The 22494-nt window shown below is 35.6% G+C and overlaps 1 protein-coding gene across 39 annotated transcripts in view; it reads left to right on the forward strand.

The window, feature by feature from the left end:
• MEF2C (myocyte enhancer factor 2C) overlaps positions 1-22494 on the forward strand; it is a 169054-nt gene that overhangs the window by 77131 nt on the left and 69429 nt on the right. For all 39 annotated transcript variants that reach the window (XM_072791994.1, XM_072792092.1, XM_072791991.1 and 36 more), the window contains one exon: positions 14140-14343. In XM_072791994.1, coding sequence (XP_072648095.1) covers positions 14140-14343 — 204 coding nt within the window. The remainder of the gene's footprint in view (positions 1-14139; positions 14344-22494) is intronic.

Consider the following 22494-nt stretch of genomic DNA (forward strand, 5'->3'; position numbering starts at 1 on the left):
GGAGCTAGAAGGAAAAGTGGAACAGAGCAGAGCAGGAGCACAAAGGAGCCTTTGCAAGCTCACAAGAGGCGAGAGAATCCTTTCAGAGCAGGAGCAGCTGATGGCAGAGGATGGCTTGCGGACCTGAAGGAAAATCATAGACATTTGCAGAACAGGGCTTGTGACAAAGATGGGAAGAAGTAGTGTTCTAAGTTCTATGCTTGTGGGACTTACTTTCAAATGTATGTTACTGATCAAGGTATTTTGAACTACTTATCACCATTTCTATCACTTCCAGCTTTCAGCTTATTTTAAACCACAATTTCAATGATTCTTTGTTTTTACTCCTTATGTACCTCCAGCAATCAGGCAGTAATGTTACCCTCCTTCATATGGTACCAGTAAATATGCTCCTGAAAAAGCCAGACTTTTAAATGAGTTTTGCCCTTGTATGATTCTTTTTACAAATAGACTTAGAAATCTGTTATATCGGTTGTATCAAGAAGAAAGTTATATAAAACTTTATGCTTGCTCAACCTAAACTTTATACTTGTATGCTTGTATTTTAAATTATCAGCTTCCCCACTTTGAAAGAGTAAGAGGGTAAATCCAAATGCATTTGTGTGACTTATAAAAAAGACATTTAAATGTTTGAATAATTGTAAGGGAAAAAATAATTGCCAACTAACACAGTTAGGGCCTAATGTAGTAAGTTAAGGTAAAAAGATTTTTAAATGTCTTAAGTTCTCTTCCATCAGGTCTGGCACACTAATAGTTTTTGCTAGCAAACAAATTTTCATGTAATTATCAGTGCAATAAGTGGAGCACAAATTAAAGACAATTAGCAGCATTCTCCTGTTAATAGAACAAGAGAATCCCCTTATGACTAAAAAGAATTCAGAGATCATAGCTGTTAAATTTTCTGACTTTTTGTCTTTTCTTATGTCCCTATGTCAGTTTCTTTATACAACTCATAAATTATCTTAAATGGGCTCAGAAAAAAAAATCATAGAGAAATATGTTTAGTGTCTATACAGCCTCTGAACAGTTTCTACATATGGGTGTTTTTAAACTAAATCTGATGTTTTTTAAAGTAAACTGAATAAAAGAGATTTATTGATTTCCTTTGATGACTCTCTTTTTAAAAGAAACGAATATTACTCCTTACTTTCTCCTGCTTTCCACTACTTTAGGCCATTCTTAGAACTTAAGCTAAAATTTCAGTGGAATTTTTACTGTAGTGTTCCTTCAAGGTGATATCCAGAATATCAATAAATAAATTACAGTTCTAAACTTGAGAGTAACAATCTACTAACCTACTCTTTAAGTGTGAGAAACTGGATAATTTAGAAAGACAAATAATTTGCTTCAGGAAGTAACTTTGCGATTAATTCTGAACCATGAGTCAAAGAACAGAGGAATCCAGTAATATACATTTTCTTTTGTCATCCTCACAAACAGAACTTCCAGAATCTTAAGTTGCTTGATGCATACCAAATATATAGTATTAGAGAGGAAATTATACTTAAAATACTATCAGAGAGTTATCCATGGTAGTCAATGAATGTCTGGAAGCTTGTTTTACATCAAGTGAATAAAAAGCTCAAAAAACACAAAAGCATTGACTTTAAAATAAATCCACAAATACCTCATAATGATGATGATTATGCCTTTTTTTCTTTCAGTGTCATTTCTTAACAGCTTACTGCCTCCCCTAAATTTGGTATTAATAAATAAAATTAGGGTTTATAATAGCAACATTTTAGAGCATAGTAGTACATTTTAGAATTGAATTATAGGGTATATTGCTGCATCCTATGGATGCCTAACTTAAAAGTTCCCCATGCACATAAGTTAAATCATTCTTTCATTAATCTTAAAATCACCAAAGGGAAGAGTTTTGTTCAGAGAGCTGGAATTACTGGTGATTGAAGAGACTGAAAGAGGAAACCAGAAGGAAAAAAAATGTACTTTAGTGAGTTTCCAAATCAAACAAAAAAGTAGCTAGAGTGCTCAGATGTATGTTTAACAGCTATGACATCAGGCCATCGGTTTCTATTCTATTCCTTAGCAATTTAAAAACAATTCACAAGTGGTCCTCCCACTATCTGGTTGAATCATAGAGAGAGCGAGCCACACACTTACTATGCACCCCTTACACGTGGGATATTTTATATATGTATCCAATAGATCTATTCCTTTACTACCAGAGAAGTATTGTCTTTTTTTTTAATTTATTTTTTATTGGTGTTCAATTTACCAACATACAGTATTGTCTTAAATGCCATCAAATTCATTCATTAGCTTTCCTTTGATAGGGAATCCAAGAGAAGCCAGAAGTTTCACAAGGAAGAGGATAACGATTTCCTCTATGTACTTTAAGGCTTCAAGATGTTTTGTTGTTTCAGTTCTAGTTGGAATATCTCTTATAATTTCCATTTTAAAGTATCATTTAGAAAAATCTTGATGCTTGTATTTATTGTATCTCAGTCATTTTATGTAGAAAGTTGACATCGAATGGTTCCTTCCACGTCTACAAATGCATGCACACCCCATTCTGTCTGCTACAAGTCACCTTTTGCTTTGCAAATGCACAAACTGTGTGACATCGTATTACTGAGAAACCAACCCTAAAAATATTAACATTATAAATAGACCACATAAACCAAGAGGCTTCTTCCAAACTGTAGATTAAAGAACATGTAGCTAATTTTTTCAAAAGCTATGTCCTTTGCAGTCTAGACTTCCTCTAACATTGTAATTTATTCATTTAAAATAAGCTCCTTCAAAAATTATTATGATGAAAGTATTTTTAAAGTTTATATCCCCACATACTCTATTTGGAGACAGTATGGCAACTCCCCCCCACCACCACCACCTCTAGAATAATAGCTTTGGTTTAAAAAGAAAAATAACATCATTAAATTGAAGTAAATGAAATTCCATAATATGGAATATATATATTTGCATTTCTTTTGAAATATGTTGAACCACTAATAGGAATAAGAGAACCACTCTAAATGTTTGGAAATTTGACTTTTAATTTTAAGTTGGAACCGTTTAGCTTAAGAAATCACTAACATTTAAATAACATTTCAACAAATGCAACTGTTTGGAAACTACAACGGAGACAGCCTCCTGCCTTCTGTCTTGCGAGGATTGATTTGGAAGGCCCTGAGGGAGAAAATATTGGAGTTAGGAGGTAAAACTGAAGCCATCGTGGAAAGGAAGAAGTTACACTCTTCCTGTTATGACAGGAAACGTAGACAAATGTGCTTCCTGAGCATTTGCTCAGCAGGGAATGAAGTAGTCTTTGACCTTTACCTTAGGTACATTTTGGCTTTGTTAAACTAGTAAACATGTTTTTGCCCCCAAAATATTAATCTGGTTTATTTGATTCATCTCAGATTCAAATGATACATTTTATGTATATGAGATACAATCTGTCGATGGAGTCATAGAATAAATCAGCCTTTTAACAAACCAAGCAGATCTGAATGGCACGTAGAAAAAAGTAAAAACTGTGTTATATTCGTCTCTTTTTAAAATCCAGAACATTCTTGGGCTTAAAAGTGGACCACAATAAAATCTTTTAAATCCTGATAAGTTTAATAATTGTAGATCATCTTTCTTCCTTCTCCTCATGTAAACATATACATCAAAAATCAGCTACTACAAGTTTTAAGACCCAAACCCTGTGAGTCTGAAAAAACACTCAAGTTTATTCATGTGCATTCAATTATTTAACTGCAATCTAACTCATTGTTCATTATTTTTCTTCAAAGTAGTGTGCAGTGCATAAAATTCAAAGTTTTATTTTGGTGTTTGAGGGTTGACTTAGGTGACGGGTTGTAAAGTTCTAAATTCCACACTCTGAGCCCCCTATTTTAATCCTTTTATTATGTTCAGAATTTTAGGAACTACTGCCTGAAAACCTTTGGAAATCCTGCTACATTGCAGCGAAACACGGCTCAATTTGCTTGAGGCTAACGAGGACAATAGTCCTCTTTGCAGCAGAACACACTGCTGTCTCATCCTCGCAAGTTATGCTGGAGGGTTACAAGCACATGGTAGCAGTCTGCTTAAAAGAGTCCCTCACTGCTCTTTAAAGAGCCTTTCATTTACGATGGCAGGCCCCGTCATTGTATAAAGGAGCGCTTGTCTAGAACACAAGTCTGCAGTGGCATTACTTCCTCCCACCGAGAGTAATCATCAAGCCTAAAGCTTGCAAGCCTTTCTAATGACAGACTGAATTAAACAAAATAAAATTGAAGAGGAATAGTTTAGAACAGTTGTACCATTACTTACTGTCAGGAACAAGCCAGGGGAAGAAAAGAGCATTTAAGAGGGCATTTCCCTTTTTTTTCAATTAGAGATTGTCGTTGCAGACTCTTGACTCCATCTCTAACCCATTAAACACATAGGAAGACTTCGTGGCTCTGGATTAGAGAGTGCATTGTATCTATGAACTGTCCATCTTGTCCCTCATTAGTCACTCTGTTTCCTTAACCAGGAGGAAACTGAGAGAGAATCTATGCTGGGAGTGAGGAGGAATGGATTTAAAATATTTTCATAGGGTGAGTGAGAGTTATATTTATCATGATTCTAATTGGATAAAAAATAAAAATAAAACCTCAAAACTTTGAAAGTAGAATCCGTTGGATAGGTTAGTCCCAAATACTTTGTAAAACAAAGAAATTAATATGACTTTATAAATTAAAGAAATGAGTAAAAAGTTCTCCACTCATTGACCAGTCTCATTGAACAGTTCGATTAGGATTCAGCCAACAGTATTCTGAGTGGTGAAGACAAGTATTGGAAACCCATAGATACAATTATTGTTGCTTCCCTTAGTAATGCAATGCAAGTTCTTTAGAGTTAGGACTTGATTGTTCTCATAAATGTGAGGAGCTGCTGTTTCCAAGGGTCTTTTCTTTTTTTTTTTTTTTAACGTTTATTTATTTATGATAGTCCCACAGAGAGAGAGAGAGAGGCAGAGACATAGGCAGAGGGAGAAGCAGGCTCCATGCACCGGGAGCCCGACGTGGGATTTGATCCTGAGTCTCCAGGATCGCGCCCTGGGCCAAAGGCAGGCGCCAAACCGCTGCACCACCCAGGGATCCCTCCAAGGGTCTTTTCTTTTGCTTATTCGGAATTCTTTCCTGTAAGGTACAAGGACTCCCACAGTTACTATGGCAGGAAAGTTCTCCTAAGGTAACTTTATGAACAGAGCTGGGATTGGGAGGGCAAACGAAGCAGGCATACATGTGGCGTGGAGACTCATTATTAAATGCCCTTTCCATTACACAGTATTTAAACTAATCTCCCAGCCCAGTAGGAAATGATACAGGACTTGTCCTCTGTTTTTAGAACTTGATATTTACATGGCCGGTGTGTAAGTCGGAGACCCACCTTTTTTATTCTGGCTGTAAACAAACCTGTATTTTTTACCAACCAAAATGTTTCTCATTTTGTGAAATTTAAATAAACATCCATAAATATAGAACTAGTGTGTACCCACTAGTGCATGCATGTGGTTCTCACTGGCTTTAGTGGGAATGGTTGGAGGACTTGAGGGCAGACTTGACTACAGTGTCCACACAAAAGGAGCTTATATTGTCAGAATGAAGAAGCCAACTTCTCAATTTTTATGTTATTAATATTTTTTTACTTTAACCTAGAAAGCTATCCTTATGTTAATTTATAGGTTATGCCTTACTCTGCCATACTCAATCAGAATTGCTGACCACTCTTAATGTACCTGTACACTGCTCAATGAACATTTGATGGGATCCAAGCTGTGCTGAACGTCAGCCCCTGAAATACACAGTTATCTAGAAGAGGGAACACTGACTAATGGAATGAAGAATGAATTTTGTGTGAAGAGGGTTCTATTTCTGGTTCATCCAGGAACTAGTTTTGTGACCTTGAATAAGGCAATTCATGTCACAAATTTACAGTATCATCTGAAAAATGGGAATGATGAACTGTGCCATATCCTAACTTCAAAGAAATACTCTCAAATGTAGTGAGGTAACTTATTATAAGGTCTTTGAACTTCTTAGAAAAAAGTCACCAAATGAAGTCAACACTTATCTAAAAACAAGTTTAAGAAATAGGATAATTTCACCAACAAACCCCCACACAAAATTTGACCCAGTCCAAGATATCGACTATTCATTTTTACCAAATGCATGTTTTCCCTGTAAGTTAATATGACAAAAAAGGAAAATAACTGTGAAATTTTCCTCTCGCAGGGCAAATATCCATTCATGTAGTTTGAACATGCACAGAAATTTATTTTTAACAATTCATTTTGGATTGCAAAAAAAAATATGTAATTCCTCCATCCATCTATCCATTCATTCAACAAATATTTAGCCAAGTCAAATTGTTCTGGGACCTCAGGTTACAAGATTGGAAAAGAGATGTTCTGAGCTTTCAAGGAAAGTTCAAGGTCTAGCTGAGAGAGAAACTCTAGTCTAGACATAATAATGGTAACACAAGTTGGCAGGTTCTAGGACAGCAGTCTTTTACGATATGTAACAAGAAATGACTGAGCCTGATGCATCAGAAAAAAAAAAAATACTACCTGCCTTGTATAGTGTTTCACAGTCAACAAGTCACCTCACTTTTATTAGAGCCCTAGGTTAACTCTCATGACTCTGTAAGATGCTTCCTATAATCTTCATTTCACAGATAAGGAAACTAGAGTTCAGATAAGTTAAACAATTTACCCAAGAGCACACAGCTTATAAGTGACAGACCTCATACTTGATTTTTAATTCTCATGTTTTTGTTTCTATACCACACTGCCCTGATAATGATTCATATATACTGCTTCTTTAAAAATATTTTAATGTGAATTTTCTATCTTATCAATCTGGACAATCTGCGTTTTCAGCACTGTCCATAATTTAATATGTAACTCAAATTCTTCACAGTCTTTGTATCTCATCTAGCTACAAATGTAAATGACTCTGTTTTACTTCTTGGCATACAGAAATTAGAGGTGATTATGATACTATATGAGATTGAGTAACCAAAACTTAGAGCATTCTATAGAATGAAATTGCAAAAATTAATTCTTGTTTTGAACCATATTACCATTCACTCAGCTCTTCCCCTTGACCTAGAAATCTGTGCTATACCTAGGCATAGAATCTGAACAACTAAAATTTGAAATAAATATTTTAAAGGTTTCTCTAGTCCAGCTTCCTGCTTAATTCAGGAATACCTCAACCTTCCTTGATAATGCAGCTCTACTTGAATATGTTCAGGCATGAGCTGCTTCCTACTTTATGAGACTAGATCCCCTCTTGCCAGTTCTCCTCACTAGATTTTCCCTATTTTCAGCCTCTCAAAAGATTTTCAGCAGAAGCATCTGGATGGCTCATTTGGTTGTGTCTGGCTTTTGGTTTGGGCTCATGAGTTGTGGGATCAATCCAGTCCTTGCCTGCAGGCTCTGTGCTCAGCACGGAGTCTGCTCCAAAGATTCTCTGCCTCTGTTCCCCTCCCCTCCACCACCACTCCTCACTCCTGCACGCACACTCTCTTTTTCTGTGTCTCAAATAAATAAATAAATCTTAAAAACAAAATAAAAGATTTTCAGCAGTTCTTTCTAGTTCTGATCTGTAGAATAAAACAGACTAACTCATCTGCCTCTTCACATGGCCACAAGCCTTCAGATCTTGGAAGGTATTCGGCATATCACTCTTACCTCCTCTGGATTAAACATTCCAGATTCCCTCAGTGATTTCTAATGCAAAATGTTCTTAGATCCTACATCAACCTGTTTGCCATCCTATACTCTGATTTTGTTAGTGCCATCTTAAAGTGCAATCCTCAGAACTGAATACTGTCCTAAGATTAATTACTACTAATGAAAGATCATTAGAATTATTAATTCCCACTATAGAACACAATAACTTTAGAGCTTTTCCCCAAAATCAGCTCCCACATTAATCTTCCTCCAACCTGAGCTTATAGAATTATTTCTTTAAATATGGATGAAGATTAAAATTACCTATTTCATCATATTATTTGTGACCAGCTTTCTCGTCTGTAGAACTATAGGTACTCTACCAAATTTATGTTAATACACAGATCTGATAAGCATCGTCATCCAAACCAATGATAAAAATGTCTGAGACAGAAAAGTTACCGAGCTCTGTGGCGCTTTACTACAGACTTTGCGTTAAACGTAACATTGATCAATCAATTTGTATTTAAATCACCTAAATTACTACTAACCAGTCTCAATTATATAATATTGAGATGGGGACTTCACCGAATACTTTGCCAAATACATGTTCTTTGAAAATCTGAACTCATTGGAAGGTTCAATAAATTTTTGCTCAAAGAATGTAGTCATCTTGAACTTAGGTCCTCCCCCTTTATCTCTGTATCTTGTGACTATAAAATTAAAATTTTATATTCACACTTTATCATCCTTCATGATGAGTCATCTGGGCAAGAAATAAAGACCACTTTTCTCTGAATTTTTTAAAATATCTTTTTATTGAAGTCTAGAGCATATGTACATATATATTTCTCTCCATTCTCTAGCTTCTCTATTACAGATTCCAAAAGGTATAATTACTTTCTCTCAAGATTCCTGTCACTAACATGTAAACTTTTTAGTAAAACAAATACATATACCCCAAAATCTCTTATTTTTGAGAGATTAAATTATCAAAAATTCAAGTAAAAAAAGTACTTTTAGCAGAAAATTATATTGAGACGTTAAGACTATTTTTTTTTCTTGTTAGCAATTTTTTATTGAAATCCTACTTAACTCAAGCTTTATAGAAAGTCAGCATAATTGAAAACTGGTTTCTCCCTCTAAAACCTTAAGTATTCAGACCTTGAAAAGGCTAATTTAAAAGTAAGCAAACAAAACAACATAACAAAACTCCTGCAGCAAATCCTGCTGAAATAATTGTTTAAAAATCTAAATGAGTTTAATCTTTACAAAAGTTATTTTAGTTCAAAAGCTATAAAATCAAGGTTATCTTAATTCTACAAAAAAAAGCAGAGGATCTTTGACTTCGTGCCACCATTTTTTAGGACCTCATCTTTTTCATCAAATTTGGCCACAAATCAAATATTCAGACTTTAAAATAGACTATTTCCATTCCATAATCCACTGGTTCCACAAATGTTGATTGAGTGTACACTGGTCAGTCTGTATAAAGCCACAGATGGGGTCTTTGGGGGAACTCAAAAGCCAATAGGAGAGGCAGACTCATAAACAACCAACTCTATAATATTAGAGTAAGTTTCATAGTAAAGGTTTGTAAAAAGTTTTAGAGGACGACAATGATGGAGGAATGAGTTTTATCTGAATTTAACAATGAAAGCTTCATAGAAGAAATTGGCATTTAAGCTAATTTAAGCCTTTCAGCTTGATTGGGAGCCTGCCAGCAACCAGATGGAAAGGGGGAGGGACATAATATCACAATCAGCTTTCACTGAGTACAAGACAAGAAATAACCAATATGGTAGGTTTCATTTCATATTCATCTTGATTGGGTTAACATCTACTGTTATTTTTCTTGTTCAGTCTAGGGAAAAAGTTGGTCAGAAAACAAAAACAATTCACCTAACTAGATAAAAATACAATTTCCGATCATTGCACATGACTGAAAGTATAACACTATGCATTTTGCTTCAAATAAAGAAAATTGCTTTTAAGCTTTAATGACTATTTTTTTTCCCCAGCCCTGAGGAAGAGACATGAACAAGGGCGATATATATGTAATAGAAACCCCAGCATCTAGCACAAATGTCTGAAATGGAGAATGGTGAATAAATATTGCTTAGCATTTGTATAGGAAATGCTTAATAAAGGGTGCCTGGGTGGCTCAGTCAGTTAAGCAGCTGTCTTTGGCTCAGGTCATGATCCCAGGGTCCTGGGATCAAGCCCCATGTCTGGCTCCCTGCTCAGCAGGAAATCTGCTCCTCCCTCTCTCTCTGCCCCTCCCCCTGCTTTGCTCTCTCTCTCTCTCTCTCTCCTTCTCTCTCTCTTAATAAATAGGTCCTTTAAAAAAAGAAAATGCTCAATAAAAATTCCTTGAATTATTTTTGTTTCTGTAAATAGGTTTACCAGTTTTCTTTATAACTAAGTTGTATGGAGCTGTATATAATGAATGTGTCTTTTCTCAATTTCAAACTCTAATTTCAATTCCTGATTATACCTAATATGTTCTAGAGTAATTATAAATATAGGATGTGTGATGCCTGCCCTTTATGCTAGGATTTAAAACTCAAAGTCACTATAAAACTTAATATTAAAATCTCTTACTGCAACATCGTCATTATATTTGGGACTGTTTCAAGAAGTAAAGGGAAAAAAATAAAATGGTCAGTGTTTATAGAATAGTTTTGCTTTCCACGCATATATTACATATTAAGTCTCTAATTCGGGAAATAAAATGTCGAGTTATAATGTCCACTAAACAATACTAGCTTTATTCTCTTGTCAGTGCACCTTGATTGATGTAAACAGTAGAAAAGAGCATCATCTCCTTGCTAACTACTATAAAAACAGTTTTCTATCTCACCTAAGGTTAAAAATAAGTTATTTAAATAGAAATGGACTTGTCCCCATTACAAATTATTGTCAAGTTATGAAAAATGTAATCATTACAATACATTATTATATTTAAGTATAAAAGCTCTGAATTGCAATCTTTGTCATTGAGTGGCATATTTTAAAGAAGAGTAATATCCCAGGTCTCTTTAGAAAGCTTAATGCTTAAAAACAGTTTTATCTAACCCTGCACAATGAGAAAAAGCATTATAAAATACATTTTGAGTATGCTGTGAAGAGTATGAACATAATACAGAATTAAATTTAGAGCAATTAAGAGTAGATTTTGAAGATATTTTCTTAAATGCTTTAATACAGTCAGCACCATTTCAGTTTGCAGTTTTTAATGAAAAGAAGCTATATGTGCTGACTTTTTTGACAGGTATTATTAAATAAGTATGCATTATCCAGAAGCCTATTTGGTTACACAAAAGTTGAGGAGTACCTAAAAGTAAACACAAATAGTAGCTTTAATGATATTTCTGTGCTGAAATTTACTTTGATGGTGAGTGTTGTAACGTGCTAAATTCTGAGGTTGAGTACAACAGAAACCATACTGTATTGAGACATTCCACCTACAGTTTGTGGTTATGAAAGTCTGATTAAAAGTGGTTTTAGATATATGAAAGTATTTTGGGCCAGTGCCTTCTAATTGAACCTACTCTGTACACTGTTTCACTAAATAAAATACCAATGTGCAAGTACATCCGGGTAACTAAATTGCCTATAAAATAAATATTAAATGACATTTTGTGTAAATCTATGTAATTATTATGATTCTTTATCAATTCCAGGGAGATAGCCTTTATTTAACTCATTATTAATACTAATCATAACTCATCTGAATAAACTAGAATAAAAAAGTTTCTTAAGTAGTGTGACAATAAGATATGAAAATAAAACACTGGGCATATTTTATTAGAAACACCATAGAAAGACAATCAATAAACATAAAACAAAACGTGAGACCTTGGCAATTATTTAGAAAAATTGTCCCAAGTTGAAATGTAAAATAACATATCTGAGTAGATCTTGATAGCTGATGTGGGCTGATAAATACCATATTTTCCAAAGAATGATCAGAGGGGGTTCCATATTTCAGCTTTATCTTTGTATTAGGAATAATGAGATCCTCAAATAGCCTTAATCAGTAGCCTTTTCAAAGCCAGCAACATAAACATATTTTGTAAGTTCTTCCTTTTCCATAAATCAATGAAGTGATGGGACTGGGTTTATTGAGCTTCAGTGTTAAGCGCTGTGCTTAATATTGTACATTTGCTTATTTTATGCAGTCCTCACAGCAACTCTAAGAGTAGATGTTTTCTCTGTTTTACAGATGAAAAATCCAACTCAAAGAAGTTAAGTGAATTTCTCATGACTAGCACATAACAGGGTTAGCATTCAAATCTGGGGTCTTCTGAATCCAAGCCCCGTGTTGTTCCCTTTCTACCATGCTGCCTTTAATGCAAATGTAGTAAAACAATATTATCATTGTTAAGTATAGATTTATCTTTTTAAAATTCTACTTAGGAATTGCTAAAAAAATTTCACGTGAAAATCATTTTATGTGAAAATCACATAATTTTAGGTGACATACATCAATTTGATATTTCTAAAAACTCACATAATAGTTTTCCCTATTTCATTTTTATACTGCAGATCTTTACCGTGTGCCCATACGTGTCTGCTGTTCCAAGAACTGGGCATACAACAGCGAGCAAAATAAAAATGGCATATGGCCTTCTGAAACATGCACTGTAGATGAGACAGACATTAAACAAATGATCACACACAAAAATATACAAATTATGAAATGTGATAAGTGCTAGTCAAGAAAAATAAAGGGTGATAGGTAAAACAGTATTAACAAAGTGTGGAGGATTGAGTTGACCAGGAGGTCACATTTTTTGTCTGCTCACCCACAGCTCCTGTCAACACTTTTATTTAGGTGTGTGGGACAGGGTAAGATTCAAAGTTCACTCTGAGGTCTCTAGTTTGGGTGACTGAGTTTACTGTGAGATGGACAAGCTAGAAGAGGGAGCAGATTTGAGGATGAAGATAATGAGCTTAAGCATTGGAGGTTTAAGCAACTCCTAGGACGTTCATATAGACATAAGATTGGAAGACATCCTTTGGGTGTCTGGAGACGAAAAAAAAAGAGGAGTGGGAATCTAGATTTGGAAATTACACACAAATAGGTATTAGATAAAACTAGGCTGGCCTCTGCAAAATGGGTTAGTCTTGAGGGTGAGAAAAATTTTAAGTTTTCACCTAAATTAAGTTCATCAGTATTTCCCAGAGTATATGCCTCAAAAAATCTAGCTTTGGAAAATGATAGTAGTCGGTCCTCTAAGTAAATAAGTAAACAAGGAAACAAACATTCTATCAGCAATAGGTTTGGGTGGCAGGTTAAACAAAATTTAAAAGATTTTCCAGCCTTTAATATATCAGCGTGCCTCAGGACAAAAAGTTCAATGGCCCAATACATTTGGGACATGAGTATTTTATGGAAATGATATTCCACGGAACACCTGCTGGGAAATGCTGGACCATATACAGGCTTACAGTTAACAATGTCCACGGGTTTTGGTGGGCAGACTGGAGTGTAATCAAGAGAGGAATGAAATTGGGAATAGTGAAATTTTTATTTGCATTTGGTAGCCTTGCCAGGTAGGAAGTATTCAAAGTCAGAGCTGTTGCAGACAGCTCATCAGGAGAAAGGCAGTGGGAAGAGTAAGTTTGAAGATTGGGGATGAATTGAGGAGGGAATGATTTCAGACAGGGAGATCATCTAGGACAGGAAACTGATAAGGATGGTAATGATAGAGCCGCCTGGGAAATAGACAAGAAAGTGTGAACCTGAGAAACATTTCAGGGGAAGGAATTATGGGACTTGGTAATAGATTAGATTAAAAGAAGAAAAAGGCAAAGATAACAATACAGTTTCTGGCCTGAGAGAGGAAGAAAGATACACAAAAGATTGAAAACAGAACCCTAACAGTATTATGACTAAAGTACTTCCCAACTTTCTGCTTATTTCTGGAAAACAGAATACAGCACTGTCTGAAAGCAGTCTAATCCCTTCGAGTGTTTTCAATTAAACTAAACAATTTTTTAAAAGTTTTGAACACACAAAGAATTTCTGAACACACATCTAAAATGCTGCGTTCATAATGTCACATCCAGTCTTCACATGGTCAAAAAATGAGCTCCAAACTTATAATTGGGAAAGATGTTAACCATGCTGAAATTAATTTTCTCAAATCTTAAATTGCTCCAAAAAACATGAATAGTTCTCTGGTCACCTTCATTAAAATGCCCTACATTAAATCTGGCATTTACAGTTTCACATTCAGCAACAAGCTAGAAATCACACTTTTCAAATTCTAAGCAGAAATTAGTTTTAGATTTATTTGCTTTCTTTCCAAATGTGCTAGTGCCCAAGGGCTCTGACAACGACACACTTTGTTTCACAAAGGAAAAGAACTACTGTTGAAAAAAAAAAAAAAAAAGCGATTTCTTTTCCTTTAAAAAAAAACAAAACCTGCCTGTTTTTTTTTTTCCAGGTGACATTTACAAAGAGGAAATTTGGGTTGATGAAGAAGGCGTACGAGCTGAGCGTGCTCTGTGACTGTGAGATCGCGCTGATCATCTTCAACAGCACCAACAAGCTGTTCCAGTATGCGAGCACCGACATGGACAAGGTGCTGCTCAAGTACACGGAGTACAACGAGCCGCATGAGAGCCGGACAAACTCAGACATCGTGGAGGTGAGAGCACATGTGTGGTTGGCGCACCCTCCCCACCAGTGGCAGGGCCGCATGGTGGTTGGACACCCCCCCTTCCACACACGCACACACCGCTTCCTTTTCCCAAGTATCCCCTCAGATGTTCCCCTGGTCATCACCCCAACAGTGCTCCACCCTTTCTATTCCTGCCAAAAGCGAGTTAGAGTGATACGGTGATAGGGACAACATATATCTGGGCCTTGCTAGAAATCAGGCACCAGTGTCAACATATTGCCCTCATCCTCCTTGAATCTTTGTTGCCCCCGACCGTATCAGGATCCAGACTAAGGAATTGTGGCCAAAAGAGGGCTTTCAATTACTTTGGATGAGTTATTTTTAGGCATAGACTAGTGTCGCAGCATTGTCAAAGAAAAAAATGTATTTAAAAATGAACTCACCCCAGCCTTCTACTTCAGTTTTTCACTTTGTGTCTTCTAATTCATTCTTCCTAATGCATTCTTACTGAAAGGGTAAAGACAATTATTCTGCTGGAAATGTTTTTTCCCCCAATTATATCATTTAGTGTAGCATTGTTAATATACATGGAATCAGAAATATGATGAGAAGGAATTTCTAAATGTTAGCTGGGTGTTTTTATCAAAGTTAGATTTGAAATGTTTTATTGTGCCAGAAATAAATAAGCGTCACATTAAAACTCAAAAATGTTTTTGATTCATTAGCATAAGTAGCATTGCCATACAGTTAAACACTTCCTGCTCGTATCCTGTTTAAATGTTACTGCCTTATAGTACCCTTCATAAACAGTGAATACTAAACCCAAAAAGACGTGCATTGAGGACTATCCCCATCTGTCTGTTTCCCTCACCTGTCTATCTCCTCAAGGTTACATAGGTTGTGATTATGATTGTTTTCCTAGAATTAAAGTAAAATTAATAAATGTTTCAGAAGTATGTATTCAGCATCAGTATGCCAGAGTACAAGTTATTCCTGCCATTACTTTAGATTCTTCCATATTATGAAAGAATTTAGCGCTAATCATGACCAAATTAATCAGTCTCTCACTTTCATCTTCTTTTTACCTATTATAGTTGCCTAAGACTAATTTTCATTTCTTTGCCTTTATTTGAAAGTTTTTTAAAAGTACTGAGCTGGGGTGCCTGGGTAGCTCAGTCAGTTAAGCATTCAACTCTGGATCTCAACTCAAGCTTTGATCTCAGGGTTGTTGAGCCCAAGCCCCACTTTGCGCTCCCCACTGAGTGTGGAGCCTACTTAAAAAATAAATAAACAAAAAATAAATAAATTGTGCTAATCACCTTTTTTGGCCTAATAAGGCCACACAAATAATTTCAGAGAAATAAAAGTGAGTAAGTAGACTTAATGTGGTATATGTTTAGAACACTTGAAGATTTGCATTTACTGAACATCACTTTAGTTTTTCATTGACATAACTTTGTGTGCCTTGATTTTGAAATTTAAGGTCATTTATAATACTTACCTTCTATGTATTTCATGTACACATATATCTGTGAAAGTACATAGACAAACATGAATATGAACAGAATTGATTGTCAAATCTCATAGGTGTTTTTGTGTGTGTGTTTGTGTATGTGAGTTTGTGTCCATGTGCACTTACACACATTTAACATAAGTCGCAAACACAAAACAACTCTATACTCAAGACTTCATCTCATTACCAAAACCATTACAGCAGGTATTTCAGGGTTACAGAGTTGAGCTGGAATTTGTCATTACACCTAAACTGCCCAGTTCTTAACATGATGTGAAATGCAGTAGAACCGTAGTAAAGTAGGTGAAAAATATGTTGATTTTTCAAATTCACTTTCTTAAAGGAGCTTAAGAATCTAGAAAACTCATTTTCTGAGAGCTTTAGTCAGGAATATAATGTGTGATTTAAAGATGACAGAGAGGGACACCTGGGTGGCTCAGCGGTTGAACATCTGCCTGCGGCCCAGGGCGTGATCCCGTAGTCTGAGATCAAGTCCCGCATTGGGCTCCTTGTGGGGAGCCTGCTTCTCCCTCTGCCTATGTCTCTGCCTCTCTCTCTGTCTCTCGTGAATGAATAAATTTTTTAAAAATCTTTAAAAAAATAAAATAAAGATGACAGAGAACTTCACAATCTCAAGACTTTCATATTTTTTTTAAGATTTTATTTATCTATTCATGAGAGACACAGAAAGAAAGAGGCAGAGACATAGGCAGAGGGAGAAGCAGGCTCCCCACAAGAAGCCCAACACGGGACTCAATCCCAGGTCTCCAGGGTCACACCTTGGGCTGAAGGCAGGCGCTAAACCACTGAGCCACCCAGGCACCCAAAGATTTTCATATTCTTGGACAGATGGGTATCTGAGCCATGAGAACACTGGGTTGCAGGTCAGAGGACTTGTATTTGAGACCTTGTCTTGGACATTCTTACTGTGTGACAAGTTAGCTACTTCTCTGGGCTGAAGCGTTCCCATCTTAGAAATGAAGGCACTGAATTTGAAAGTCCTTTGGAACACAATTATTTAAAAATCAGTAGTTTTAAAAGAGAGTAAAATAGTAGGTCCATTATCTTGTATTTTATATCAATGAATTAAAGCTCTGAACCTCTCAAAAAAAGACAGTCTGGGGCTTCTAGACCAAACCTAGGGATGGCTTGATTCTTTGGATAAACAGAATATGTTATAAATTGGTCCTACTCAACTACCTGAATCACACATTCTTCACCTATTTCGCTTTTCCACTTTAGCACTAACATAAATGAGGAAGAAGTAAAGGGGGATCCGTAAGCTTGATAAAATTTACATCACCCCCACATAGAGTATTTTTCAAAGTGCAGCTCACTGAAATCACTATGCTTGAAATATTTGGTGGAAAAGAGGGAATCTGGTTGGAAAGCTGCATTTATAACAAATTCCCCCAAGTAATTCTTACATACACTAAGTTTGAAAACCTCTGCAGCACTGAGACCTAAATTGTGTTGGGGGCACCTGGGTGGCTCAGCTGTTCTGACTCTTGATCCCGGCTCAGGGTGTAATTTCAGGGTTGTAAGATTGAGGCCCACATCAGGCCCTGTGCTGGGTGTGTAGCCAGCTTAAGATTCTCTCTCTCCCTCCCTCTGCCCCTTGCCCCTTCTAAAAAGAAAGACATAAATTGTGTTGGAGGCTGAGAACCTCGGATACATCAGGGATTTGAGGAATCCATCCTTAGAATGAATCTAACACAAAGTTGAGAGTTAAGGTAGTTTACTACTCCTGGGTAAAATTTTAAATCCTATTTATTTTAATTTAATGGAATACGTTTAACTGAGTAGGTTTAATGAGGAGCATAATATGTTTCATGAAGGGTCATTAGTTTTATATTTCCCGTTTGGACCATTACCCCTCTCCCTTAACCCTCCAAAAACAGTTTACTCACAAGAAAAAAAGATTGGCAAAGAAAGGGAAATAATATGATTCCTAGCATTCAGACCAAAATACAAATTTCTGGGCCATACCAGAGTAGTGTTACAGGGTCATAGGAAATTGTGCAGCTTGTGGGTGTTGAAAAAGATTCCTTCTTTTAGTAAAAAAGCTCTGCGTAATTATCATGTCTTTGCTTGATAATTAGCACTACTGTTACAATGGCACAAAGACAAAGGCTTAATAGACAGACTGAGATAGGTTTTTTTATTATTATATTATAATGCAGCTTGAATATCTGTTTAGATACAATATATAAATATGCCAGATTTGGTAAATGTGTTAAGTTTTTAATCCATTGGTTTAAAAAAACAAAAACAGTTACTGTATTAAAAGCGCTTCCTTTAAAGAAAGTCTGTTTTATATAACTGTGTGACAAGTATATTGGATATTTACCCAAAATGCTGGCTTACAAGGCTTTGAAAATTCAGTAGGGATTCTGATGCTATTAAGGGAACTGCCCCCTTTATCTCCTCCAACTGTTTGAGCTCCACGGCAGCTCCACTCCACTCCTGGTTCCCTTACCTGCCTTCCTATCCTCACAGTTCATGTCGGGCTCTATTTGTAGAGGAAAATGTGGTGTTGAGCACTTAAGGATGACCTGAAGAGTGCAAGGCCCACAGTGCATGCTTGTGGGCCATCCTTCTCTTAACAATGATTTAGCAAGTGTCAGCTTACAGTCAGCGCTGTACAACGTGCTGATTCTGAAACAGCAGAAAACAGGCATTCTTATTAAGGATGTAGAACATACATGAAAATCAGCTTGGGAACAATTGGAGGGCAAAGGAGCAATAACCTCATGAATGTAATAGAAGCTACTGAAAGGAAGACATATGCTAAACAATTTAACAAACGTTATTCAAACAAGTCATTGATCACCAGATCACTGTAGGTGGTCCTTGGAGTGACAGAAGTCCCAGACAGGTTACCTCTCTATCCAGCACGTTTTCTAACCACAAAACCTATCTGAGAGTGTTACTTAGCACCTGGCCAGGAGGGAAGCTGTCACCCCTCAGTGATTCAGTGATTATGCTGAGCTGCTCATCCCGTCTGGGCCAAGAGTCAAGTGACTTTAGTGTGGAAGAGAAATAGAACATGGGGCCCTCTGCTGCTCCCTAGGAAATCAAAAAGATGGACATAACTTCTTCTGTCCAGAAGAAATCTTTGATTTACAACTACCCCAGCGAAGGATTACTTTTTTTTTAGATGCACAAATGGGCAAGAAGATTCATGAGAGAGAGAGAGAGAGATAAAGGGAGAAAAGGAGAGAGGAGAATAAGATAATATTTACATGAAATTTTATTTTCTTTCATCTGAATCTTGCTTCTCCCTCTGCTCTGTCTCTACCTCTCTGTGTCTCTCTTGAATAAATAAATAAAATCTTAAAAAAAAAAAGAAAACTAAATGCAGCAAATAGTGGAAATGAACTTTGTTACAAATTCTGTATTATCAAATGTGGGAATAGTTGTAAAATATGAAAATATGTTTATTTTACTTGAGCTTTCATTATATCTGAACTAATTAAATAGGTACCAATTTTATACTTATAAAATATTAGATATATAAGGGGCACCTGAGTGGCTCAGTCAGTTGAGATCTGACTCTTGATCTCAGTTCCAGGCTTGATCTCAGAGTTGTGAGTTGGGGCCTCACCTTGGGCTCTGTGCTGGGCATGGAGCCTACTTAAAAATATATATCTATAGTATATCTATACTTACAGAATACTGTAGATATATAGATTTATATTACATGTGGGTACTTTTATTTTGTGTAATGAAGTAGCATGTGGCTCTTTCCATAGGCTTCTTTTTTTTTCCATTTCAGGTTTTTATTTAAATTTCAGTTTGTTAGCATATAGTATAATATTAGTTTCAGGAGTAGAATTTAATGACTCTTCACTTACATACAGCATCTGGTATTCACCATAACAGTGCCTCCCCCTTAATATCTATCATGCACATTCACTCATTTGTTTGGTTACTTGTTGTATTTTTATTTCTTTATGCATTCACTGAACAAAGATTGGTTGAATTCCTACCATGTGATATGTGCCTTGGAATTCCTAGAGATATAAACATAAACAAGGCCCCTCAAGGACTCTTGGTCCTTAAGATTGCTCTCAAGGCCATGCATGATCTGGCCTGTTTTTATCTTCCTCTACAGCCTCCCCCTTTGCTATTTCCCTCCCCCACCACTGCCATCCTATATTTGAGCCACCAAAACATGTTTATATTCTTCAGCTTCTCCAAACTTGTTTTGTCTTTAACACTCCTTACTAGGCCTTTGCTTAGCTTTCATTTATCCTTCATTCAAGGCAGGTTCCAATTTATACTTCTGGAAAGCCATCCTTGAACTGTCCTATTTACCTCGTGCTAGTGTTTTTTCTGTATTAGAGTTAGAATTGTATTTCATCCATGAAAGCACCATGTTATCCAGTTGCCTGTCCCACAGTAGATTTTAAACTCTTGGAAGGAAAGGACTGGGCATATATTGTTTACCATCATATCTCCAGAACTTCATGTGAGGCCTAGAGAATACTAGACCCTCAGAATATATTTGTAGAATAAATAGGGGGAGACAATTATAACAGAATATGTCCAAGTACTTATCATACAGCATAATGTTACTCACTTCAAGTATGAAAAATAATTTTCTAGCTCCAATGAAACTTGATTAAAATTTGGCAACTTTTATCAAAACACAATCAAGAAATTATAAATCTAGATCTTGCTAACACAGTAACCACTAGCCATATATGACTACTCACATTTATGAATTAAAATTAAAATTAAAACTGGGCAATAAGATATCCAGTTTAGTTCCCCACTTGCAATAGCCACATTTCAAGGGCTCAGTAGCCACACGCAGCTAATGACTGCCAAGTGGGACAGGATACAAAATGTATTGATTATCATAGAAAGTTCCATGCAACAGCACTGGTCTAGATTGAAATGTGAAAAGAGAGGCATTTAAACTAATTGTTTTCCCGGATTAACACCAAGATTAGTTCTCTTCAATATAGAATTTGAGGAGTGCATTTCAGAAGTAAAGAACCACGTAACCGTGAGATTTTAGAATCCAGAACATAAATGTTTGCTATGAGAGACACCAATTTGGAACCAAACACTCAGTGTCAAACTAAAAACATATTTTACCCCTAAACCAATAACCACAGAGTCAATCGGTAAACTTACTACCTGGTGAGAAAGCACTTGCAAGTTGTCCAGACTGACAAGGAGCTAAGCAGCGTGTGCTGTTTTTTAGATGTGAAGCTTGTGAACGGAAAAGGGGTAGACCTTTCTTGTTACTATTTTAAATTTACTTGAAGCGACATGAACCAGTATTTAACTTTATTGTTAGTAATTTCATTTCTTCAGAAAAGCAGGTTTTTTTCTTTCTGAAGGAACTTAGAGAAATAATATTCTTGAAGTACATTAAAAATTCTTAGGTGACTATAAAATATAATTAAAATAGTTCTTATTGCGAGTAGCTCAGTAGCTCTCTTGTCCTCTGTTAAACCAAGTATATAATTGCTTTTCAGTAGATAGTAGTGAAAAATGAAGAAAGGATTAGTATATTCCATAAAGATTTAAACCTTCAGTGTCAAGGCTTCCAAGGAAAAGGGAAAAACATGATTTTGTAAAAAAAAAAAAAAAAAAAAAAGATTTTGCAAATTTCTACTGAATCGTAATATTCATTTTTGCTTATATGTCTTTAAAAGACTTTTACTAGTCCCTATGAATCACATTTATATTTATTCCTCAAAGTCTAAAAAGAAGACATGGGCCTAAGAATGAATTCATATTTGTCATAACTACCAAGTAGATTTTTATATATCAAACTTGAAGATTCATTTCTTTTTAAAAATAAGGTTTTTGCTTAATTTACATGCATTTGATAAACATGAAAAGCTGCTTCACATCTTATTTATTAAGAAAATCATAAAGTGCACGTTAGATTACTTAAGTTATATGCACGAGGCACTAAAACTGAGTTTTCTTGTGTCTGTTACTACACAATTATAATGGCTTCGAGGCATTAGTACTGGCACAGAGTTGGCAGAAAATTATTTAATAGTAGAAAAGACAATAGGTTTCAAAATACAGCCTTTTCCTCACTAATGTAACCTCGTTGTCATTACTAATCACCACCTCTTTATCATCATCATTATTTTATATGATCATTCTTGAACTGGAACAAACCAAAGTCCTCATGTTTTGGGTTGTGTTTTGTTTTTGTTTGTTTGTTTGTTTGTTTGTTTGTTTGTTTTTTCCAGTATCTGAAAGTGAAAAGAGAAAAATATTTATCCTGGATCATAATTGTCACTTTTAATGATATTTACAGATTTCATGGTATATGGAATTCGGTGTTGGACAACATATTTGAACCATTCTAGGGATTGATAGCACCTCAGTAAATGTAGCATTGTTTGGCTTTAAAAGTATCAATGAGATATCAAAGAGTTAGAATATCCTTATTTCCTCAGGAATGGTTACTGAATCTATCACTGTGAAATATTCAAAAGTGATGTTTTAGGAAAAATTCCAAAGTCTTGCTTAGAGTTGGAATAAAAGATAATAAGTCTTTTAATTGAATGATATTTATTATTTCAATTACCTCACTGAATTTTTTAAAAGTTATTATTGTAAGTCTGTTTCCCCTCCCTGAAAGACATAATGATGTTTTATTTATCGCTATAACTCCAACAGCC

This window comes from Canis lupus, chromosome 2 (genome assembly GCF_048164855.1).
Source record: "Canis lupus baileyi chromosome 2, mCanLup2.hap1, whole genome shotgun sequence".
In the NCBI taxonomy this organism is placed as follows: domain Eukaryota; kingdom Metazoa; phylum Chordata; class Mammalia; order Carnivora; family Canidae; genus Canis; species Canis lupus.